Raw genomic sequence first — 25,271 nt, 5'->3', positions numbered from 1 at the left:
AATAAACGGCTAACCTGCAGGTCTCTTTCCTTCCAGCAGTTAATTCATTTCAGAGTGATGTTACATAGCCGCTTTTGAGTAAGTTTTAATTTAACGACAGATTCGTTGCGAGGTGTCTGAAGGAGGTTCCTCGGTGACCAAGTCCATCAGCAGGCACAAGTGTGCACTTGATTCAGGCGTGCTTATCTGCTCAGGCACTACAGAAGTTGTCTTGTACGAAGACAAGAGCAGACATTTAATAACGTCAGCATCGGGAAAAATTACTGAAAACAATGCTGCGGTACTACTCACATGATCTTAATTTGACAGCTTTGCTTCATTTGACTCCTATATAGGCAATTTCTGCGCTTAAACGAGGTGTGAACTTTGTACTTGTGCTCCCTTCCTTAGAGGAAGGCTTTATCAGCTCTCTGCACGTGTAATGAAAGTTCTGTAGAGTGTCCTTAAATCGTTCTCAGAGCTGTAGTAGTGGCAGGGAGTGCTCCAGAAACTCCTATTCCCTCTGTTAAATTCCACGGTCTTTGTAGTTGCGCTGCTGCTGCTGTAGACATTAATTGCAGTGTGGGTGCCTCTGTTTCTTCTCCGTAGTCTCAGAGTGAAGATGCTGTTGGAAAGAAAACTTCGCATCCTGGAAAGACTTGCACTGGTTGTCACTTAACTGGAAAAATAGAAATGCGTGACCTTGTTTTGCTTATACAAACGCTCTGCTCGGCATGTAAACATAGGACGGGAGGCGAGCGAGGGCTGTTGAGGAGTAGGGCAGTGAGGGTTCATAAAAACAGAAAAAAAATCACAAGTTGCTTCCGGGAAAAAAAAAAATGTTTATTGTGCAGCATTTGAGATTAAGCCCTTGCGTAGACTTTCACTCTCAAGGTACAAGTACCAGCCTGCAGTGAGTTGGCTACCAAGATTAATTGCTCGGTCAAGTTACTTTGTCTGGTGCAGCCCTTTGCTGCCTGGGTGACTTTCCTACCCTGAAGCACTGGAATGGGTTTCCCAGTTTGATCTGCCAAGGTGCTGTGCCTTCTCCAAGGCTCCCATTCAACCACATTTCTGCAATACAAAATGCATTTTTAATTCACCCCGCTCATTATAATCAAGATGTGGTTGTAGGTAGCAGCGCACAATTGCTAACTGACCCTTCTAATTTCTCCCACCCCCATTTTTACTCTCCGGTTTTATATTGTGGCGAGCTGCTTCTGGCAAAGACCGTCTGCATTGGTGAAGGCCCTGGCTTATTCTTCATTTGGCGTGTCAAGGATGCATCAAAAGGTAGTCCGAACTGAGCCTTCACCATTGGAGGGTGACCTGCAAGTCAAAGCCTTGGTTCTAGCAGAAGGTGCGTGCAGGTATGATTGAGTTGTAATGTTGGCAGGATTGTTTAAAGGCTTGGTGAATATCTTTAGGGGTTTCCGTTCGACGGTTGTAGCTAGAAAACGAGGTCAGGTCTGCGAAGAGATCAGTCAGATCCGAGCAGCGCGTACAATTTGTGTAACTGCCTTAACTGTTGCTCTGATGTAGAACCTGCAGCCTCTTGGCAGCGTGGATGCGCACGATCACGTTGCTCCTACTCACATATCTATGAGAGACAGGAAGTTTGGAAGTGTGGTAGGAGATGGAAAATCCAGGATGCTTCAGGTTGAGTGCTGAAGCAGACTGCTGTGAGCTTGCTGACCAGCCTAGCAAGCCGGTTATTTAAGTTCTGAGAATACACGCCGCTCGCTGGGGGAGTGCTTTCCATTTCGAAGGCACCAAGCTCTCGTTTTGGCCACTTCTACAGCTGATGTCGGAAGGGGCCTCTTCTCCAGTCTCTGAGGCCAACAGGAGGAACTGGTGACATCGTTCACTTCCTCCATGTTCTTTGGCAGGCGGCTTTGGTGAAGCTTTTGATCATGACAAAAGGAAAACTCAGACCTGGCTTGTGCCTTTTTCCTTGGGGTCGTCTCACGTCTGGTGGGATGACTTTCCAGGAAGAGGATGGTTCATCTCAACATTGCGTGTTCCAGCTTCTCAAAGGGCTCACGTTAATGCCCTGTTCTAGGTGGTGGCCACCTGACAAACGGCAGACGTGTCAAAGGGTAAGAGCTGCTCCTCACCAGGGCAAGCCCGAAGTCGTGACGCTACCTTCTAGGAAGTTCAGGTAGTTAAAAAAAGGCTGTTTGCATTGGGATTTTTTTGTCAGATTAGTGCTTCGCAAGTATTCTGCAAATGTCAGCTTGACATCTGAAGTCTGCCTTTATTACCAATCAGCAAATGTCATCAGCGTGCGTGATGCTGTTTCTGTTGCAGGAGGTTGTTTTCTTAAACTGGTCAGCCGGTAGTTTGGTGGGTTTCCATTTCTTTTTCCCTGTTAAAGACTTTCACGATTCTCTGATGGACTTGCTGATTTCTGCCAAATTTGTCTTATCTGGGAGAACCCTTTGGTTTCTTGACCAACTCGCGAGTCCCGTGTATAAGGGCATGCTGTTTTGAGAGCAAGGTTGTGTTCAACCACAGCCCAGTGTTTTCCAAAGCAGCTGAACATGTTTGGCATTCAGTTGGATTTAGGTTTCGGTGTTGTTTGGATGTTTTGAAATACGAACATGATTCTTTGGGCCTCTCTAATTAAATGGATGTGCATCCGTAAGATGGGTCTGGTTCAGAAATTGATTTTTTGAAATAAAAGCGAAGACTGTTTTGCCTTACTTGCATAACAGTGCGCGCTCTAAGTCGTCATCGTGATACAAATCTAAATCCCGAAGAGAAACATTTAAGACTGGAACTTGCTGGTACAAGGAAAGCACTTTGGAAGAAGGCACGCCAGTGACGTTGAAGCTGTAGCTGGGGACCTGCTGGCTGCAGGGCCCCTCTTGGGGTGGCCATGGCCAAGTTGGAGCTCACAGGCCGTTCCATCGCTCTTCGCAAGGTGTTAAGAGCTTACAGGTTGATGTTAAGAGCTTACAGGTTGATTAAAAGCGTCTTGAAGCGTTGTGGATGTTACACGTTCATTGAGTTGAACTGGAAGGAGCTGCTGGTTTTTTATGGCTGGGGGACTGGTGGGCTAGCTGCCTGGGTCTCGCAGTGGCTGGCAGGTTTTGGGGTCGGGCTGGTTGGTCGGTGGCCCTCGGTCAGGGAGGCAGCGACGGCGCGGTTGTAATCCCAAAGAAGTGACGGGGATGGGGATGGAGCCCAAAAGTGCAAATGAGGTGGTTTTGCTTTTGCATGCCAGCAAGCTTTGGAATTCGTTTCAGCTATGGGATTGTGCTTGAGAGAGAATATTTGTGGAGTTCTGTAATGAAACAGTGTTAGCATTTTCTTTGTTTTGTCCTTTAATTTTTTGTAGGTAACCCTCTTACCTAGTAACTGAAGGTACTTGCTTGTAGGTCAGTATTTGAAGGAGAAATGCTGTAGGCCCTGTAACTGCCACGTTTGGCTCTAGGGAAGTGCTGTTTTCTTTTGCTCCCATTCTCAACACTACACGAAGTCAGGGTTTTGAATTCTTTGCTACAAAATTGATAAATTTTGGCAGTTCTTTTTTTTTTTTTTTTAATTGTGTCTGATGTGTGGATTTAATTTCAGAGGTCGCAGCAGTGGCAAAGGACCGCCTCAGCCTACGGTGAGTATTTTTTCCCCCTCATTGTACCTCTTGTAGATACAACGAAACAGCTTCTCTACCAGGAACTGGAGTAACAATGTGAAAATCGCAGATAGTGGAACATTCTCTCAAATTTTGGATACCTTGATGAATGTTTTAGACTGAGATATGCTTTTTTAAAGATATAACATCTTGCATTCATCTAAATCTCCCGGGAGGGCGAGGAGGGAAGGAACACTTAAACATTTGAACTATGTTAATATAAATCTCTTCTGTATTTTCTTGCGATTATAGTTGCAAATATGTGGATACAATTAACTTAGGAGCAAATTCAAGAGCATTGCTTTATCTGAGAACTATCTAATATTGGTTTCTCCTTTAAACAGATGACTAAAGATAGCAAGGCAACATATTTAGTTAAATAAAAGCAGCAATTTTGTTTAGCTTTCCTATGAAATAGCAAACCCAGTGTTATTATAGCTAACCCATTATTACCTGAGTGTGTAGCTTTAGTCGTTTCCAAGACTCAATACTGTTGAAGTATACATGTGGCTTGACTTGTAAAGCAGAATTTTATCAAAGCTAAAGATCTGGATCTTGATTTAGAAAATGGATCTTTGAACTGCACTTTGAACAACACCGAGTGTTGAGCATAGGAGTGTCTTTAAACACATACTGGATGTGTTGCTGGTTGAAAAGCTCAAAATATGGTGGGATGCTCGCACATTTCAGCATCTCTTCCTCGAAGAGCATGAGGTTGATGGGGAGAGATGCAAGATGTTGACAAAACACAGTCATCCTCCCTGCATCACCTATGCGTGCGCAAGCGCCTCACCTGGCAGCCCGGGGATGCGTGGTCAGCTCCCTGGGCTCGGAGCTCGGATTCTGAAACTGCAGAGAATTCCTTTGGGCTGGTTTTATGATAGGCTTTGTAGCTCTTTGGCACTTTGTCATCTGATGACCTTAGCTTCTGTTAATGAATGTCATCAGGTCCGTTAGCTGGAGAGGGGCCCCAAAGCACCTCTTTACTTCTCCAGCAGTTGAAGTACCTTATCCTGTTGATAGCTCTCAAACCAGTGAGGGGCAATGGCCGGGCTCTTCAGTTATGCTTCTCACTGTGGGAGCTTCACCCAGCCAGTAAGGGGATTGACACTGAGTGACATTAGGGACTCTATAAAGTTTCTCTTGTTTGGGAGGATGGGTGTTCAGAAGTTTAATTGATCAGAGAAAGGCGTAAGACTCCTCTGCTAATCTGGTGTGACTTAAGTTCAACAACGTGTGTTGGCCAAGTAAGGTTTTGGAGCAGTGAGTTTCTAGGAGCTAGCGAGTACAGCTGAAAGCTGGCTTTGTTTTTGTAGCATTGGCTCTTTGAATTGTTATGAGTATTTCTCGTATATTCATGACAACATCATTTTTATCTTTCAGATTTCTTTCGATGGCATCTATGCAAACATGAGAATGGTTCACATACTTACGTCAGTTGTTGTAAGTCTTCATTGGGAAGTAGGGTAAACTGTGTCTATAGTGACATAGAATTGTTAATATTACGCTAATTGTAATATTATGGAGTGAATACAACAGTATGCACCATGTTCCACGGTTGGAATTTAAACAATTGCAGTAATAACTTTTGTGTATATTTGGCTTGGAAAGCTACAAATTGTATTTGAACAGGTATGGCAAATTTCTGACATTCACTGGTCATATTCTTAATTTTCTGTCTTCAGAGAGATGATGAATAAATAACGAATTTATATAAGGGAAATCCCCATGTGCCAAAATTGGGTAACACAGACTGTCCCACAGCAGCTAGAATCTAGGATAAGACTTCATCCTTACTTGTACCCATGCACAGATTTGGTTTTGCACAAAACCTTGTTTGCATGCGTAACCGATCAAGAGTCTTGTGTGTACCAAAAATGCTTCTGCGATTATCTTTAAATCCCTTCAGAACAAATTGTGGTGCAGACCTAGGTGTTTGCATCTACAGAACAAAGAAGTGTATTTGTAAACAGGCAAATGTTGAATAAGTAGATTTGAATAAACACTAAGCTGTATTTTTACACCTTATACTTATGTAAAGATACGTTTTTGAGAAAATTGTTCAAATGACATTTGTCAGGCTGGTAGAAAACCACATTTTCATCTTTCTTGCATTCTAGGGATCCAAATGTGAAGTACAGGTGAAAAATGGTGGTATATATGAAGGAGTTTTTAAAACTTACAGTCCTAAGGTAATTTTTACAGTTTTGACTCTCCCTCTTTTCTTTTTCAAGACTGAATAACCAACGCTTCATTAAATGGGAATATTTATTATCAATTATTTTGACTATTGATGTCTAAGTTTACACAAGCAGATTCATTTTTTCAAACTATTGTGTCTGCTTTTTCCACTTATGTGAAGTTACCTAGTAGCTTATTGTGCATTAAATTAGGATATTCTTTATATATCTCTCTTAGTGTGATTTAGTGCTCGATGCTGCTCATCGGAAAACCGCAGAATCCAGTTTGGGGCCAAAACGTGAAGACATACTAGAGAGTATCTTATTCAAGTCTTCAGATTTTGTTATGGTGCATTTTAAGGATATGGATACCAATTATGCCAGAAGAGGTATACTTTTTTTAAGGTTCCTAACATTATCTATATCAAAGTTTTCTTTATGTTTTTCATATCTTTCTATGTCATGGAGTGAAATTGCGCATTTGTACGTTTTCAGGTTGATCAACAGTTGTCACTGGGAGCTAAGTGTTTATCGTAACACGTGCTTTATTCCCATGTAGCAGTGACTTAGGGGTAGGGATCTGTGGACATTTAAAGAGAGATTTTCACTCCTTTCACCTTGCGTTTGTACATCTGTATGTTCTTGCCTGACTTATGGCTGAAGGTTAAGACGCTTGTTTCAAGGAATTTGCTTTTCCTAGAAGAAGATACATAATGTCAGAGCAACGGTACCATTTAAATGCAGATAAGTTCCAGGTTCCGGATGGGACTTTGAGTTTGAATTACACCAGAGCTGTTTTATAATGGATCTGCTATGAACATAGAATCACTTTAATGTAAATGCAAACTGGGCTCTCTATTACCCAATTTTTGAAGATTTTTAGCAAACAGATGGAATGAAAAATACACTACTCTTCTAGGAATAATTACTCAATGGAAGTTTTCTAGAAGAAAACAATTGCTTTGGGTTGAACAGTCACTCGGTTTGCATTATTAGGTGGAATGCCTTTGCATCTAAATCTCTTAAGTAGTTGGAGAGGAGAGTTGACATAAAACTGTAGAGACAGAGCAAGATAAACTAGAAGGCTGCAAAACTTGATAACTCGTAGTGGGTAAATTAATCTGCTTTCCATTTTGTCTCAAAAACGTATTATCTTGAAACCACACTTGGAAGTATAAGTCAATCTCTGATCACACCTGCAAATTAGAGCAAAGAAGGGCTTTCTGCTTCTTGGGAAATAAAGTAAGCAAGGATTCAGAAGAATGGAAGTATACGAACATGCGTGCAGGAATGGTGGGCCTTTTGTTCTTATAAAGAAACCCAAACCTTCATGGTACAGAGTCAGATAAGCTTGTGTGATCTGCAGTGAGAACTGGGTCTGAACTTCTAGGTGAGGAGGTGGTGTTCCCTGCTGCATTCCTGTTGGGAAAGGTTACTGTCTGGCACCCAGATCCATTTGACAGTGTTGCACTTTGCGTAGAACAAAGACTGTTAGCTTCCATAGCTCTGGGAACAAATATTTTAACATTTCTTAGCCATTGATGTCCTGGCTGTTTCCCAGACAAGTTAGTGTACGGTTTGGACATATTTGGTGGAAAGGTAGCTTGCTCTCACTTCTTAAAAAGTGTAGTCAAGCAAAGGGGCACTCCACAAGCACTCGGTTGCCATAGGAAAAGCTTCCTGGGGTAGAGTTTGTTGGGGGTGTGGGTATTTGTGTAGTTTCGTCCCCCCTTACTCTTAGACAAATGCTAGACTGTTGAGGAGGCCTTGAAGTAAACTTACTTGCTGCAAAAGATACTAGTTTTGTAAATTTTAGTGTATCCTGTTTCTCTGGTTGAGTATAATATCTTGAGTTCTATGAATTTTTATTCTGGCATTTGCTTCTCTGCTGAGCTGGAGGAGCGCAGACGAGTGGTGCTCCTGACTCTGGGTATTGATCCTCGGAGTTACCCTCAGACCTGAATAGCAGAGATGTTCACCTGTCTCTGCCTTTTTGTCAAAGACTGGAAGAGTAGTGGTAAAGAGCAGTGGGTACGGAGAAAGCGAATGGGATGGATTCTCCTTTCAGAAGGAGTGGAAAATACAGTTATCTCTGAAAGAGCCATCTGCAGTGGTCTGCCAAGCACCTTTCATTGCTATCTTACGTGTGCAGCTTTGGAGCAGTGAGCCGATAATTCATCCTGCAGCCACATCAGTAGCGTGAGGACAGGGAAGGTAATGGCCGCATAAGCTTGAGGTGGGTGAAACTGCCCCGTTTGGAAGCAGCAGTCTTAGATTTGCTCATGCCAAGCGTGACATTGCACCTTCAGATGGATCAGTGGAGAAAGTGTGCTGTAGTAATTGGAAGGGTTGGGAGAAAAAAATAGCAGGTCTGTGTGGATAGGAACTTTCTGACAGCTTATGCTTAAAAAAATACACTACAAAAACTGTCCCTACCGCCTAGGCCCTTAATTTGCAACTGTCTGTCTGTCTAGACCTTTGTGCTCTAGTAGCTTTCTGCTAGGCTTCAAAAGGGGTCATCTGAGGGACCCTCGCTGTGCTGTTAGGGCTTTCTGCAGTACCGGCAGGCTGATGAAGGAAGCATGCATAGGGACACTCAGGTGAAAGTGCATCACGTCCATCTTCCCCCCTCAGACGATTCTGTCTGCATGGAAGGAGAGACAGGCAGTTTTCTGCATGTGCCAGTGGGAATCATCAGCTAAAAATCTACCCTAATGAGCCGGCTGACATCCTTGGCAGGGTGTGAACATGTAACGTCTCTGCTTTGCCTTCTGAAGCAAAGGTGAAGCGCTCGGATTTAGTAGTTGCTAGATGACTGGGGCTGCGTGATTGGAACAGGAGGGTATGTATGATGGGAACAGGAGGGTAGGTTTCCCCAGCGTTCTGCAGAACCAGCTTCTGGCAGTGTTTTTTGTAGTCCTAAGCGCTGATCAGGCCACTGTGCTACTTTCCATATGATTCAAATTTGACTAAGGCTTGAGTTGTCTTCTTGGCTTCTCTTTAAAGACAAGACAATTCAAGATCATAACTACTGTTAAAGTAATAGGCTTCTACTATGTTTTTATTGGTTTTTGGCACGGTTGCAGCACTCTGAGAAAAATATTACAAATCCAATGAAAAAAGGCAAGAGAGAATCGTCTATTTGAGTTTTTCCTTGAATTAGCACTGAAAGTGGCATCCTTCCAGAGAAAGCGTTGCAAGGGGAATAGCAGTAGGCATATTAGGAACAAAGGAAGGAAATGTTGGTCTGCAGAGCTGGTGGTGACTGGTTTCTATGTTTTAAATCAGTAGCGAGTAGTTTAAACAATAAACTCTTAGCTGTTTTGTAACATTTAGGCTGAAACCTCAGTTTACTTTGAGCCATACTACACTTGATCAAAGTTTGCTGTGCGCCATGAACACCTTTGGCACGTAATGCAGCCTGGCTTAATAGCTTTTGAACTGCAGAGTTGCTCTTAAATGCATGTTTGTGCTCTTTACCATTAGTAGCACAAAACATGTTTGAGAAAACAAGCTTTTTAAATGCTGAAATTAATCAAACCTGGACTCTTAATTGCTCTATTCTGGCAGTCCTTTCTTGAAGTCATTTAATAGCACACACTTGATGAATGTGCCCAAGCTGAGTTTTTCGTAGAATGTGTATATTTAATTCGCTTTTGCTTAATGTAATTTCTGTTGCGTAAAATTGTCTTTGGGATTTTTTTTTTTCCAGTTAGCAGGCTTTGAAACCAGAAGTGAGGTCTCAATATATCAAACTCCTTTGCTCAGGAGACTCCATGTTAAGCAGGTACAGAGGCAGTGGGGGGCTAGCTGAGCGTTAAAGCTCAAGCTTTTTGTACGACCAGTTTTCATTTGACCTTTGATTTGAGTTTTACCATGTATAAAAGGAATTGAATAAAAATTTGGCCATATCAGGGTGTCACGTGGATTGCTCCTTCAACAGTTCAGAGATAGGAGGCACCAGACAAGGAAGAGGGAGGGCGAACCTGTGCAGTCAGTATCTTGTCGGCTAGTGCTCTGCCAGTTGGTGCCTGTAGCAGCAGTTTGTTTCAGCCTCTACTTTCTTAATAATTTTAAGAGCAATGTTTTCGTTGTGGAAACACCGATTGGAAGAATTTTTGTGCGTTCTCGATTTTGTTGCTCATCAGCTTTGTTAATGTCTTGTTTGACTTGCCATGTTTTTAATCTTGGTGTCCCATGTGTCTGGCTGGCTGTTTGTTCCAGGAAAATAGCGACCTGTGCCTTGAGGTACCTTTCTGCTACATTTAAACTTTGTCTGGATGCTCATGAGACTGTGTTGTGTGACTAGAAGTCTGCCTTTGTAGCTTGAATTTTTCCTAACTCTAGACTTTTTTGGGTTGTAGAGCTTAAGCTGATGTTGCAGTCTCACTTGTGACTTAAAACGAAAAAGAAAGGAAGAGCAGAGAAGCTTCCCGTGCCCAGTGACATGCTGGATTCTGCTGGGAAACTTAGCATTGGCTGTTCAGATCTTACTCAGACCTATAGCATTCACTAGATAGTGGAGTTTCTGTTCTGACTTGTCCCCCCAGTTCATCTGTATCATCGTAATTTTTGACAGCACTCTGCTGATTTTTTTTTTTTAATGTGGCTTTTTAAATAGGAAAATTGGTGGGTTGAATGTATGAGGCTTATTAAGTTAGTATTTTATTTGGAGTATCCCAAATGTTGTCATTGCATATGGAGGTTTTTTGTCTGAAGTTATGTAAAAGAAATGAAGGAAACACCCTTCTAAAATACAGCAGATGACCTCCATCAGGTGCTGTCATCAGTCCTCATACCTCATGTTTATCCAGTCTCATCGGAGATTTCCCTATGCCCCAAATGAAGTAAACTTCGCCGTTTAAGTTACTTAAGCAACCTCCAACTTGCATTTGGTGTAAAATACCTGATCTGAGAGGATGAAACATCAAATTAATGGGATTGGGCACAGGAACAGCACTGGCCTGTCTAGATCAGGGCTGTGTTAGCTACAGGGGATTGTTAAGATAAACAGAGTTTCACATACAAGCTCCTTACTTTCGCTTTCCTTTTGAACATGCTCTCCTTACTCCTTAACTGTGGACTTAGGTAGCACTTTGTTATGTAGTTTCAGTTTACATTTAAACATAGACACTGTTTTTATAGCATATTTTAAAAGCTGTTTGTATGAAGGGAAACTGAGAGACGTTTTCTTTCCAACTGGTGTACCTTAGAGATCTGTAGGCTGTTTGGAGGGTTTGTAGTGTAGCACAAGGGGTTGTGAACAGTGGGAATGTTGCTGAAGTTTTATTATGGAAATGATCTTTGCAAGGTGGGAGATGTATAACCAGTGTGAATATGTCTGCTAGAGGGCCTGAAAGAGTTTAGCATTGCCTGAATTCAGCCATATAATGTGAAAAAAATCCACCTGTATTTATATCTGATGTCTTCCAATTTTTTCTCTCTCCATATCTGTTTGTAGTTCCTTCAGAAACAGGTAACTTTTTTGGCAGTCACTCTGTCTCTGCATCTTGCCTTTCATAATGCTTCTGTTACCATAATATATAATGGAAACTTAATATCTTTGCTCGCACATCTATGGCACTATAAAACATGCATGCGTAACTTCACGGAATCATTTAGAATATCTTGCAGTTAGTCGATGACTTCTGTTCTCACCCTTGATTTTTACCTCTTCTGAACAGTTGAAAATGCAACGATTGAAATATTGCATCAGCACTAATAGTTAGCACAATGGTATAATGGCTCTGTTTCAGAACAGTTTACATATAATCCTCGAATGTGCCTGCTGAAGGCATCAGGCTTAGTGAGAAGCTAAAATAATCTCACTTGAAAGTGTTAACCTTCAACCGTGTAGCTAGTATCGCAGCTTCGTTGGCGGAGTATGCAATGATGGCTCACAAGGTGATTGATGCAGGTTTTTGCAATTTCACACGAGCCCTAACAGTGGTTTGCCTCATTAGGTGGCCTTCTTTCATTTGGCTTTCTTTTTCGTATTTTACTGATTCCTTTGTATTTGACATGAATGTTTAGCTAATAAACTTCTTTCTTTTCATCCATCTTCTGTAACGTTTTGTTTCGCATATGCTTATTAACAATGCTTAATTGCTTATCCATAGTTTCTTTGGTCTCCGTGTATGAGTTGAGCGAGCATTTCATGAGATAGCTCTGTATGTTGCTAGACAGACTAAGCACAGTTCTGATAGATCATGCCAATATAAGTGCATATTTTAACTGTGAAGTTGGGGAAAACAGGAATAATGTGTTGTATTGACGGTCTATTAAAAAGAAATCATCAGTGATTATTTAAAATCTGTAACATTGTTGACCAACAAATCATATGTTGTGAATTCTTTTCATGATGGCTTTAAAATTCATTTCTCGTAATGAGATTTTAGATCTTGCCAAAAATTAATTGAAGCCATACTCTTTCGTATCTAGCACTGTCCGGTGGTTCGACCTCATCTTTTTTAAAGATCAGAAATGTTTGCTCCGTGTTTTTTCTGTAGATGTTGAGATGATGATGAGAAAGATAATGAGAAGTTCAGGACTAAGGGCACTCTAAAAAGCTCGCTTATTTTATTTTTAAAAATTTTAATTTTAAAAAATCCCTTCTGTTTAAGAAATTTTGGAATTTGCAGGCAACTCTGAGATTTAGTGGCTTATAAAATATACAAATTTGGCTTCTTTGATGAATGGCTTTGTACTTTTTTTTTTTTTAACAGTACTTCAGTATTTTAGTATTATTCCTTCAGCCATTTTCCTAGTCTGGTTTGGATGAAACATGAACAAATAAAAATACAAGCTCAGGATCTTTATTCTTACTTCTCTGTTCATGTCACATTGAATGGGTGTTCCAAGGTAATGGATAATTGAGATATACTGCAAAGGGAGTAAAAGTGTATGCATGCTGGTATGTTGAGGTATTGTGGACATAGAAGAAACTCAGGTATTCAAAGGGAAGCTTGTACTCTGCTTATTTAGAGAATGGGATTGGATGCGTTTATGCTTTTTTGTTATTTGCATAATATGTTAGTGTGTGGTTGTGGAGGCTTTTTTTGAAAAGCATATCGTACAGGTCTTGCGTTTTCTGTAGGAATGGGGATCCTTGGGTAGTCCTGTTTTTAGCAAAAACACACATGTAGTTTGTGTAAAAGATTTTGAAATAATTGAAAGTAATTCCTGCTGTTCTTTGATGCCTTGTCTCATACTTGAAGTTGCAAAAAAATGCACCCTGTAAACAGATGTATTTGAAGTCTGTCTGCACTTCCTAGTTACTCTAAGTATGAAGTAGATAGCTCTCTAACGTAGTCCACTGAACACAGCAACTACAAGTGAAGGTGACCGATGTTAATGTGCTTGTGAACCAGTTGTATTTGGTCGTTCCTCAAAAATAGTAGTGCATACAGTGTCTTCCTGTGCTTAACCAACTTGATTTCACCCCCATCCCTCCCCGCTCCCTTGTAGATGCTTTTACTGATTCAGCCATCAGTGCTAAAGTAAATGGTGAGCACAAAGAAAAGGATCTTGAACCATGGGACGGAGGAGAAAGCAGCGCTACTGAGGAGCTTGAGGCATTAGAGACGGATGTTGTAAGTACTGCTTTTTTATCGGTTATGACAGCCTCCAGAAAGCAAGCTACTTCTCTGGACATGCATTGCAACATTCCTTAATTTTAATCTACTAATGAACTTCTGGCTAAAAATGCTGGCCTACACAGGGGTACGTTCAGTCTTTGCTAGCAGCTGCCACAGTACTTTCTTACAATTTGAATAAGAATAGCTGGATTTCAAATGCCACTTTGGGCAAATATTGACAAATGGCAGCTGCTGTGGTAAGGGACGTGTTTGACTCAAGGACTGGCTGAAAAAGGAGCTTTTATTAAGGACTCCAAATTCAGCAATGCACTGAAGTGACTTATGTTTAATCAGAGCATTCCTGTCTGACTATCATTGCATTTGTAAGTTATGGTGAAATTGTGCTTAGCTAACTGTCTCAGGGCTAACACGAAGGAAATTGATGGAAGTCTGACCCATGACTTAATAAGCACAGATACAATCTCAGTAGATTATGAATTGTTAAATGAGGAGTATATTCTCAAATGAAGCTTCTTTATATATCATAGCAGTCAGCTTTTACTCAACCATGCATTTTTTTTAGTAAGGTATTCAGACTGCAGTATGTTAAAGAAGAGAATCTAGTCATGTTACTGTGAGGTTATTAACTTCGTCTGGGTAGAACAGTTACCCTGTCAATTCCAGTGTACGTACCGTACAGCTGAGATTTATTAGAATACTGAATACTGTCAGTGCTTTTATGAAACATTCAAAACATTTAGCATTTGTGAAGGTTAAATTCTTGAGTGCTGTAATAGCGTACTTCATAAAGTGGGGGAAGTTGCCCTGATCAACAGGGGTCTTCTGCCTGTGGTGCGTATCTCAGATAATTGCACTAATAGTGCTTTTGAATAGTTTTAGCACTTGCCACAGTGAGGGACACTTCTACTGTTTAGAACTGTCAGTTTGCACTTTCTGGAAAAGCATTCATGTGTGTATTACTTGTTAGCCACTGATCTTCTCTAATCATCTAGTACAGAGTACCAGGAGCCAACCAACCACAAAAAAAAAAAACACAGCAAAAAAGCAACCTGACTTTTTAGCCTAAAATATATGCATCTGATGAACAAAGATCCCTGAAATAAATTGTGGCTTTAGTAACTTTGTTACGTGGACAGTGAATTCATGAGCACAGGAAAATGGGCAAAAGGTTTGACTTCTGCCATCAGCCCTTAGTTTTAAGGGAATGTGTTTCCAGTGTCATTTTGAAAACCAAACATCATTCTCTTTTAGTCTAATGGATGGGATCCCAATGACATGTTTCGTTACAATGAAGAAAATTATGGTGTAATATCAACTTACGACAGCAGTTTATCTTCTTATACGTAAGTTTCAAAATATTTTGTTATCGGACTTATATTTAATGTTCTCCCTGGTTTGACAAAACTTGTATTCTCAAGATAATTTTATATGCTTTCTAAGGTTGTGGAATCAAATAACTGAAAAAGTAATGAATGAATAGTGCTTAAGAAACCTTGCCAGATTTCTGTGAATAGTTAGATGTATTAATCGGTATATATTCCCTTAAATGGGCACAGCTCATTCCCATTGCAACATTTTCTGAATTTAGGCATGCAATTATGCTTATTTCTTACAAAAAACTTTTACAGATAGGGTTGAAAATACCAAATTGTGAAACTATAATCTGTGTTTGCATAGCTGCTATACCCATAGTTTGTGTTTAACCTAACAGAACAATTTGACTAAATCCTAATTTGATTGTGACAATCAATTATGTAGATACTGGAATCTTGAAGTGTTGCTGATATTTTAAGGGGGCTTGCGAGCTGTGGTAACTTGTTTAGGAAACATATAAAGTGCAGTTTTAGTTACAATATAATAACCTGAATATAGAAGAAGTGTAAAGTCTGCTGCGGTTACTTTGGGAATGGATCCACGCTGCCCATAGTCTGCAGCTATCGTGTTAACTGCAACTGCAAAACAAACCAGTTGCAGATGTTGAACGACCATCATGAAATGTTTTTAATGTTTCCCCATTCTTTTTACCCCCAAAATAATAAACTGGTTTTGAATGTCCAGGAATTGCAGTGATTTTTATGCGCTGTAGAATTGGAGCGCTTGTCTACAAGTCTCCTGTTCAACAATTTGATTTTTACTATTTTGTTAAAATAGTAAAATAAAATATGATGATAAAGTCTTAACTGGCTTATATCTGAATCCTAGGGAAGCTATTGTTTGAGTGGTGAAGTATGCTAAAGTGCTCTTTATACTTTTGAACTTTAGTCTTCCATCCATTTTATGGTTATTGATGGAAACAGATCAAAACCATGAAGGTGGCTTTAAATCGCTGGAGATAAATTCCGTGCTGATCAGCTGCTGTATGTGCTTCTCTCATTGCCAGGGTTCTGAACAATGTCATCTTGCCTATTCCCTTTGTTTCATCTTTAATCGCATTTTCCCTTTTAGAAAATGTAAAATTGTTCTTACATTTAAGTTACCGGTAATGCCACCACATACACCCCTTAATTTTTTCAGTTACTTTAAATCAATGAGCATGTGTTGGGTTTCCCCTTTCTTGTCCAGGTTTGTATGCACTCTGTTCATGCATCTCTTATTTGTGAGCCAAAGCTTTATGCTGAAGGGCAAGGATTTTATTTCATACTCTTACAGTTACCATTGATAATGCCAGTAGGTGTTCCACCTGGCCAAAAGTGTGTGTGTGGGGGGGAAAACTTGTGGTGCAGTAGCTGAGTGCTGGCTTGGAACTGGCAAACCCACTTGTTTTCCCAGTTCCGCCTCCAACACTTGAGTAATCTTACAGACCAAGTATGAAAATATATGCATTTCCAATTACTTCCTTTGTTCTTTTTTTGTATTATTCAAAATATGCGCAGTAGTGATTATCTAATACCAAGTATTACGTTGTCAAAGCCTCAACCGTGTTCCCTGTGTAGCTTATTCTAAAGTAAGGTCGGATGAAACAACTTTTAGAACTCAAAATTTGAGTCAAAGCGCATAGTAGTTTTTGAAAACCTGATGCTTGAACAAAAATTAAAACAGGTAAAAAAAAAAAAAAAAAAAGAAAACCACAGATGGACAGAAGGAACTACCAGCTATGATGTCCTTCTGTACTTAGTTATTTTAGTATTTCATTGCTCATGTATTGAGTTCTTACTTGATGGTTTTCCCAAGAGAGCTACATATGCTTCTTGCAATATGGTATTACCTAATATCATAACGCATGGGATGAATGGTTTTGAGGTTCTAGGACATGGCAAATGAGTCATGGGTTTCTGGTCCCATGCTCTGATGTATTGCATCTCTTCTGCAGTTATTCATAACAGGAAGAGCCGAGATTCTGCGGCTGTAATTATCAAAGGATTAAGTTTGTAACTCTTAATTTCAGTAGGACTGGGGACTCTTACGTCTATTGTGAATGTGTAAATGGCTAAAGAAATTCAAATTTGGTCTCTTGCATTTGCTTCCTATCTAAACAATAGACTAGGGCTTTTTATTGCTAATGTACTCAACCGTGTTAAAAGTTGGAGCCTTTGCATAGCTTTAGGGACTGGGGAATCCACAAGTCGTACAGAAAATCTCTCCACCCTGACCATAGCTCTCTAGACAGGTAAATGACACAGACTTTGCACATAATGTCAGACCAGTCCAGGAATTTTGTCACACTTATACTAAAAAACACAGCAAGTCTCCTGGCTTAAAAGCAGTTTGTGTTTTATTTATTTATTTATTTAAACTTCACTTGGTTAGAATTAACACCGTAATTTTGTAGATTCTTTGTGCTTTTGAATGCATTTCTAAGGTTCTTTTCCTTTCCATTGTCTTTTAGGGTGCCATTAGAAAGAGATAATTCAGAAGAGTTTTTAAAACGAGAAGCCAGAGCAACTCAATTAGCAGAGGAAATTGAATCAAGTGCCCAATACAAAGCTCGGGTTGCCTTGGAAAATGATGAAAGAACAGAAGAAGAAAAATATACTGCTGTTCAGAGAAATGCTAATGAACGAGAAGGGCATAGTGTGAACACTAGGTACTGGCATACACTGTGAATAGTATTTTTATTTAAATGATGTACATATTTTGGTGAAGTAGCAATTTACTCATTGAAAATGTGCTTTTTCAGCAGGCCTGATTAGGTTAGGAATCTTGTGTAAACAATTGCGTGCTGTTTTTGGCACTCATGCTGACTTGTACACCTCTGCCTGGCCCTGTATTATCTGTAATGAAACAGACTTCTCCATTCTGATATTTCGCTGTGGTGAATTCATACCAAATTACAGGAAAAGGCAGTGGTTTCAGCATGTCACGGAGAATTTCGGGCATTCGTACTAAATCATTCAGTCTGTGGGCTCATAAGAAGTGGAACGTGTGGTAAGTGTCAAAGGGTAAATTCATGAGGTGATCATTAGGTCAACATCTGATTATAAATTAAATTTTTCTCGAGCTTGATTTGAGAAAGATAGAAAGTATCAACAGAGCCCTTGAACAGGTACTTTTCATTATCTTCTAGTTCTTCCTCAACGCTGATATAAATCTGCTCTGTTTCAGGGAAAATAAGTACGTCCCACCTGGACAGAGAAACAGAGATGTCTTGTCTTGGGGAAGCGGAAGACAAAACTCACCAAGGATGGGTCAGTCTGGATCAGGCCCACCAATTTCACGGTCTGGATCCCATACTTCAGATTTCAGTCCTAACTCTGGAGCAGATCAAAGAGTGGTTAACGGAGGCAAGTATCTGAAGTCTAAATGAATGTGCCTTATAAAATGCAGTCATTTATTTATTTATGTTGAAACTGCATATGATGTGGTTTTAGGATGTTTATTTCATAAGCTGGGCTAGCATGCATCATTTAACACAGAGGTGGTGAGTTTCATTTGGGTTTAACTTAGTGACAATGAAACATTCATTTGACTGCACTGTGCGTAGCTTTGCGGAGCAGAAATGTCACTTGGTTTCTACCTTTGTCTCAGGTGATGGTGCAGTCTGCAGTTTTAAAGATGAAAAATTGCTTTATGTATTTTTGTTTTTTTTACTACTGCTGAGCTCTGTCGAGGAATAGCAATACTGACATCTAGTGAAAGGGAGGTGGCAGCTGTACCGGAGGAAGTGTCAGTCTTCCTTCCTGGAGCATGGATCAATTCAGTGTCCTATCAAAAAGAATAAAGCAACTTGCTGACTTCACCACAACGTGGGTGGAGAAATCATTGATGGGAAAGTAAGAGAAGTTATTACAGGAAAAGTAATTGAGTCTTCTCTTCAAATAGCTATTTGAGTGTTTTCTGCTGTACACATGGGTAATGTAAACAGACATCACTAGGCACTGTATAGCAGAAGGTGGTGGTTCATAACCAAATACCGTTTTTTGAGAGAAGGACTTTAGCAGTAGCCCATCCTTGAGGCATTATTTTTATAGGTTAAAAATACTATTATATGAGATTGCTGTGATTTAAAAAAAATAAAAATAAAAATACTCAAGTGCCTCTATCTGGAGGGGAGGTCTGAGAAATATTTAAAGGTAAGTGAAGCTTTCTTCTTACATACAGCCAGCTGTATAAAGGACGTGCAACTGAGTCTTGCCCAAACAACGCTAAACTTTGAAATTCGTTGGTAGTATTTGTGGTTTGTGCCATCCTATTACTTCGCCGAATCAACATCATATACTCAGCATACTCAAAATGGCTTGTGAATTAAATTTCTCTATTTTGAAAACAATGAACCCTATACCCTAGATTAGAATACTACGTTAATACTGCAGATAACCAATAAAGGCATAAATGTCAAGATTCAGACACTGAACACCGCTGTTTTTTGTAAAGATACAGTTCCTAGAATTGATACTGCTCATCATTTGGTTTGGAAGTAGTAGTTTGTGCGTTCAATACTATATGTGAACCACTGTATGAGAACCTCTGGTAGCTGTTTAAGGACCTTGTCAAGACTGATGCATACTGTAGAACATATATATGACAGGCTAACAGATCAAACTTTACTGTCTATTCCTTAGTAGTATTTGTAGATCCTAATTAACCCTTTGGGGAGTTTATGACATTCAGATATTAAATTTGACTTGAAGCGGAGGAAATAACTTGAAAGAGACTTTTTATTGGTTGCAGAAATAAACTAATCTATCCCCAAAGGGTTAAACATGAAAAATCATTTTGTCATATTTTACTTTTTTTTTTCTGTTGACCTTTTTCCCCATAATTTTTCTTTAGTTTTTATACTTTCCTTCATATCATTTGTTCTGTCAGGTGTTCCCTGGCCATCGCCTTGCCCATCTCCTTCCTCTCGCCCACCTTCTCGCTACCAGTCAGGTCCCAACTCTCTTCCACCTCGGGCAGCCACCCCTACACGGCCGCCCTCCAGGCCCCCCTCGCGGCCCTCCAGGCCCCCGTCTCACCCCTCTGCTCATGGTTCTCCAGCTCCTGTCTCTACTATGCCTAAACGCATGTCTTCAGAAGGTACAATACCACAATTTGTTCATGTTTTTGTTTGTCTTTGTTTAACTCCTTTGTGAGTTTAATTACAAAATTGTTTTTCCTCTTCATTACTTAACCTATAATTTGTGTTTAACTTTAGTTTATCAGACTATTTCTATTAACCTTTTTATTTGAAGAACTTTACAAAAACAAAATAAAGCTGTGAAATTTCCCAAATTGGTATGAAATAAACTCAGCTTTGTAAACGCTGCTCAGTGTCTTAACTTAACCAACAGCAACATGCAGGACCTATTAATTTTGGAGGGCATTTTTAGGAATACAAATTTATATACAATCTCAAAAAATGTTAATACAGATGTTTCACAAAAAGCAGTCTCAAATCTAACTAAAATTCTCCAATTAACTTCTGTTTATTTAAACAAAAAGGCAAAAAAAAGCTACATTTAAAGAAGTGCACTGTGGAATGGGATAGGATAAGCTGCTTCGAAGGTGAATCTGTAGAAAACTTTACGTCTACGTTTGCATTGAGGCAGAGCAATAACTTAGCTCCCTGGTAGTCAGTAGTATGCAGAGAAAGTTTGACTCATGAGTCTTGGACAGTTGTATGCAGAAATACCTCAACTAAATTAATACGTACTCTGAATGTACAGTAAGGAACATATTTTTATTTTAAGTGCACTCAAAAACTAGCCTGCGCAGCACAGTCTAGCAATCCTGGAAAAATGTAAACTGATTATCCTAAGCTCACTGGAAATGTGCACGCTCTCTGCTGTAGCAGGCTCCACTGGAGCCAGGAGAGAGCCCGGTCATCCCGCTGATCGAGTCAGTAACGCTGCTCTGCAGCTTGCCTGATAAATGCTCGAGATGGCCCATGCCCATGGCTAATAGTAGACCTGCCTGTATGGTGTTCTACTGTCAATTAAATTTATCAATGTGAGATTTTTTTTTAATGTAAGATCCTAAGAATCCGCATGCAAATGCAGTTATTTTTTAGCACTTGGGATTGATTGTCAGGCATGCAGTGAACTGCTGGCTGCAACATTTAACTTCTAGTACAAGAAGAGGATTGCTGGAAAGTGTGTATTCTTTAAAACACTTGCCTGTATGCAATTTGGATTGAAGTGTGCTTTAGATTTATGGTTAAAATAGAGGCTGACGTTTAAAGATTTATATAACCGGAAGAGGTACTTGATATTTTTGAACCTTACATGAAACCAGAAAGCCACTACCTGAACTTCTGTCTGTTACTGACCTACATTAAAAATGAACTGCAATCAGCTAGGTTGTTCTATGCTCATACACAGTTTTTCCTTCTGAGATATCAGCATTTGAGTCTGATTTTGTTGTAAAGAAAATGTTTGTTAGGAGGTAGAAACTGTATTGCTGCCTGGACTTGAGCATAACTATTCTGTGGCAGCTGTATAAACTGTTCAGAATTACTGTTCACTTACAGCTCCAGCTTCTGATGTTAAACATGCATGACTGGAACCTTGGGATAACAATAACTTGTTTAGTTGTGATTTTGCTGACTTGTTAATGAATTGTGACCTGCTGCAGGCAATTTAGCCTCTGCAGAATGCTGTGCTGAAATTCCCCGAGAGAATTGGTCAGCCAGTGGTGACTACCCTGTAAATAAATGTTTGGTATCACTGACCACCTAACAAAAGTGATGCAATTCTTTTTTTCTTGGAAACGTTTGATAGCCCAGAAGTGTGCTTATCTAGAGGGAGCTGGGCCACTAACTTTTGTGACTTGTCTTGCAGTAGGCAATATTGGATACTTGGATTCAACTTTTTTAAATCCACGCTGTTTCAATTCTGATAAAGCTTCTAAATATCAACGAACATGAGCTCACATAGCAAGGTGAAGAGTTTGTTGGTAGTCTGGCTGGACCACTGGCGTGGCCTTTTTATTCTCACAGATCCCTGGTTCTAGTCAATGTCAGTGTAATTTGCTTGACTGTATTACTGCATTATTGAGAGTTACTACATGAAAGCCAATTTTAAAAACAGATAGTATGTTTGGGTATGCTTTGTGACGGATGTTAAGTACTTATTGTGTGGGGTTGTTTTCTTTTTCTCAGGGCCTCCACGGATGTCTCCTAAGGCACAACGGCACCCTCGAGGTCACAGAGTCTCTACTGGTAGGGGTACAATTTCAAGTGGCTTAGAATTTGTATCTCATAATGCACCAGGGGAAGCATCTACTACTGCAGTGGCACGAGGCAGCCCTTCAGGTGGGACGTGGTCATCAGTTGTCAGTGGGGGTAGGTAAAGCTTGGCTTATTGCAGATGGCTTGCCAGGGATACTTTAGAGTGTTAATGCTAAGCAGAATACTGTGTTCCTAGACAATTCAGGCTCCGAATACACTGGTCTGCTAACTTAGCTTGCTTAGATGAAGTGGGAGAAGGATGTTGCCAGGTAGCTTAGTAAAATGGCTGGTGAGTCAGTCCTTAAGGTGCAGTATTGTCTGAATTGCAGAGAGGATAAGTCAGTTGGTGTATGAAAGGAAGGGGGAATTAGTTGTTGAAAGAAATAATCTTCAGGAAAGTCACTGAAGGAGACAAAGTTATTTTCCACTGCATCACTGAAGTTGATTAGTGGCAATATAACTGGATTTTTATGGTTTACAGATGAATGAGGTGCTTGTATAGAGGAAGGTTGGCATTACAAGAAAAAGATGAAATGATAAGTGAAGTTGGATGTACTTTCTTTTAAAATGATGAAGGCTTTAAGTGGTTGTTTTGTGTTTGTCATAAGTACTGTAGTAGTAGATGTAGTCAGTGTCTTCTTTTCTGAATCAGTTATTTTTGTAATGTTTGACTTTATATTTAAAGCTCAGTCTTATGATACCAGCCCTGGTTTTGAGCTTTTGTGATTGGGACCATGTTCTAGTCAGTTGTCAGCTGCTGGCTGCTTTCTTGAGTCAAAGCACAAATGAGCAACAGTTTGGAGTCTGGTACTTTTTAGCGGTGTTAGAATTCTAGAGAAGAGTGGTGGGAATGCATTTTCAGAAAGCAGGTATGAATTATGTTCCAGTGCGTAGACAACCCCATAGATCTTGTTGCCTTGCAGAAAAGATTTAAACTCTTCTGTTCTGGCATTCTCTCTGACTCATCTTCCCTCCCTACCCTGCAGTTTATTTATCGCTGGCATGCAAGCAGGGCTGTTAAACAACTTACCTCTCTTTCTTCTTGCTCACTTGAAGTTTATGTGTGATGTAAAGCAACTAGCTAGCCACAGTGGCATGAGCAGGAAGCAGGAGGTAGAACTTTACTTGTAAAGAACATACAACTTCCCTTGCTGCTTTAACACAGGACCAAAAGTGGACATCAAATAATCTGCTTTCAATTGGATACGCTGTTTTTTTTTTCCCGCTGACAAACCTCCAAAGGAGGACGTTGTAAAATGGATGTGTTTTTTCAGCCTTTTAAAAAAATGTTTTACATCTGTTTATATGGAGATGATGACCACCTTTTCTGTTCTGCCTGAAACTGTGTTAATGTGAACTGTTGTATGCTGGGGGGCCAGGGACCATACTGCAGTTTCATGGTGGGACTTTAAGACAGTTGTATGTTAGGGGACAATCTGCAGGAAAATAGCACCACTTATCTGAAATGCTGTATTGTAAAGAGCTAGGAGATGTACCTGAAAGGTAAACAGGTTTTCAGTCACTATATGATGTTCCACTGAGTATTTTAAAGCATGTTCCTAGTCATTTTTAAAATAAGCAAACTTCTGAGCGGGTGAGGAAACTTATCCCATAACTGTTTTTTCCTGTTTGTTTCTAGTTCCAAGATTATCCCCTAAAACACACAGGCCTAGGTCTCCAAGGCAAAGCAGCACTCCCACAGGACCAGCTCTGCCTTCTCCTCAACCTGGTACTATTCCCACTGAATCTGTTGCCATGCCTGTTCCAGCTGCCTCTCCTACACCTGCCAGCCCTGCTTCCAACAGAGCAGTTACCCCTTCCAGCGAAGGTGAGTAACCCTCACTAGCTGGCAAATGCAACCCTTGCCTAATCCCTGAAAATGAATATGTCTATACAAGAGCAAAGCTACTTTCTAAATGGTGGGAAAAGTTCTGACTGATACATTTAATTTCACTATGTAGTGAGTTCCTTTTTTCTCATGATGATGGCTTTAAAATAAGATTGGAGAGGCTTTTAGTAAGTCTGTATGCTTAATTTCTTCTGCCTTTTGGGGAATATGGATGTATAGGTGTTTGACCTAGTTGAGGACTTTTTTCAGACAGTTACTTGGCTGTTTTCTCATTTAAAGAAACATAGACCACTGCTTTCAAAGAACATTTTAAGCCTCATGAAAGGAGAAAAAAAGAAATTCAAGAGCACAGTCATAAAGGTCTTAACTAACTCTCAAATCTCAGTAGCATTCTGCATGAAGAGCTTGGACTATGGAAAATAATTTGCTTTCGTTTTACATTTTCTTGTTAGCCTAGTTAAGGATCTGTGTGGTGGTGAGGGATGTTTGATTGGGACATTTTGATGTGTTTGATGTGGTGGTGAGGGATGTTTGATTGGGACATTTTCATTGGGCTTAATAACAGTAGGATGGGGAAGGGGGGAGGATAAGCCTCCAGGCCCTAACTAGGTAGCAGAAAAAGTGTAACAGGGATTTTCTTACGTAAGCTAAACACGGTTAAGTCTCTTCTGTTCTATCTTGTCATCTCTTTTTAATCAGCATGAGTTGTGTATGAGAGAATAACTTTGGCAATTTCTTTTCCAGCTAAAGATACTAGGCTTCAGGACCAGAGGCAAAATTCTGCAACTGGAAACAAGGAGAATATAAAACCAAGTGAGACTTCTCCTAGTTTTCCTAAACCTGAAAGCAAAGGTTCGTATCAAAAGCTTCTGTAAGTACTTGAGTAACATAGGATTCCAAGTGCTAAACCTGTTATATTGACTAGTTTAGTTAATATTTAAAAGAAGACTTGGAGGCAGTCTGTTTTGATAATTTGTAAGGAACATTTGATTGTGCAGTTCTGAAGAGACAGCTGCAATTTTAAGTGTTGGACTCATGGACTCATTTCATTCACCTGAAGTACAGAGGTGCCTATGTGGATGATGTTTGCATTTATTTATTTTATTTATTTCCTCCTCTCAAAGCTGTGTTTTTTCTTGTTTTTTTTTTTAGACCCTGGACACCTTAGTGTTTCACCTTTAATTGATATTATTTCATCAGTGTTTCACCTTTAATTGATATTATTTCATCAGCGTTTCACCTTTAATTCTTTAATTGATATTATTGAAACACTGGCATGTTATGTTTCAAGGGTTTTATTGTGTGCCTCTTTGTATGCATCTGAGTTCTGCAGTCCCTGTACCTCAGGGCTTCTCTCTTGGTGTGATGCGTTAGAACTGTAGATATGGCAGTTATGCAATGCCATGTTTTCAGAGTATTTTTGTTTGCTCATACATGTAGT

General features: G+C 40.0%; 1 protein-coding gene across 17 annotated transcripts in view; it reads left to right on the top strand.

Annotated features, from left to right (window-relative positions):
- Positions 1-25,271, top strand: part of ATXN2 (ataxin 2) — a 55,585-nt gene that overhangs the window by 3,571 nt on the left and 26,743 nt on the right. For 9 of the 17 annotated variants that reach the window (XM_040577619.1, XM_040577609.1, XM_040577611.1 and 6 more), the window contains exons 2-13: positions 3,559-3,595; positions 5,000-5,059; positions 5,737-5,808; positions 6,035-6,185; positions 13,264-13,388; positions 14,646-14,737; positions 17,221-17,418; positions 17,937-18,115; positions 19,641-19,850; positions 21,913-22,095; positions 23,621-23,809; positions 24,575-24,682. In XM_040577619.1, coding sequence (XP_040433553.1) covers positions 3,559-3,595; positions 5,000-5,059; positions 5,737-5,808; positions 6,035-6,185; positions 13,264-13,388; positions 14,646-14,737; positions 17,221-17,418; positions 17,937-18,115; positions 19,641-19,850; positions 21,913-22,095; positions 23,621-23,809; positions 24,575-24,682 — 1,604 coding nt within the window. The remainder of the gene's footprint in view (positions 1-3,558; positions 3,596-4,999; positions 5,060-5,736; positions 5,809-6,034; positions 6,186-13,263; positions 13,389-14,645; positions 14,738-17,220; positions 17,419-17,936; positions 18,116-19,640; positions 19,851-21,912; positions 22,096-23,620; positions 23,810-24,574; positions 24,683-25,271) is intronic. The other 8 variants (XM_040577621.1, XM_040577618.1, XM_040577617.1 and 5 more) reach the window with 4 other exon arrangements.

This window comes from Cygnus olor, chromosome 17 (assembly GCF_009769625.2).
Source record: "Cygnus olor isolate bCygOlo1 chromosome 17, bCygOlo1.pri.v2, whole genome shotgun sequence".
Classification (NCBI taxonomy): Eukaryota; Metazoa; Chordata; class Aves; order Anseriformes; family Anatidae; genus Cygnus; species Cygnus olor.
This window is presented reverse-complemented; position numbering and strand designations above follow the sequence as displayed.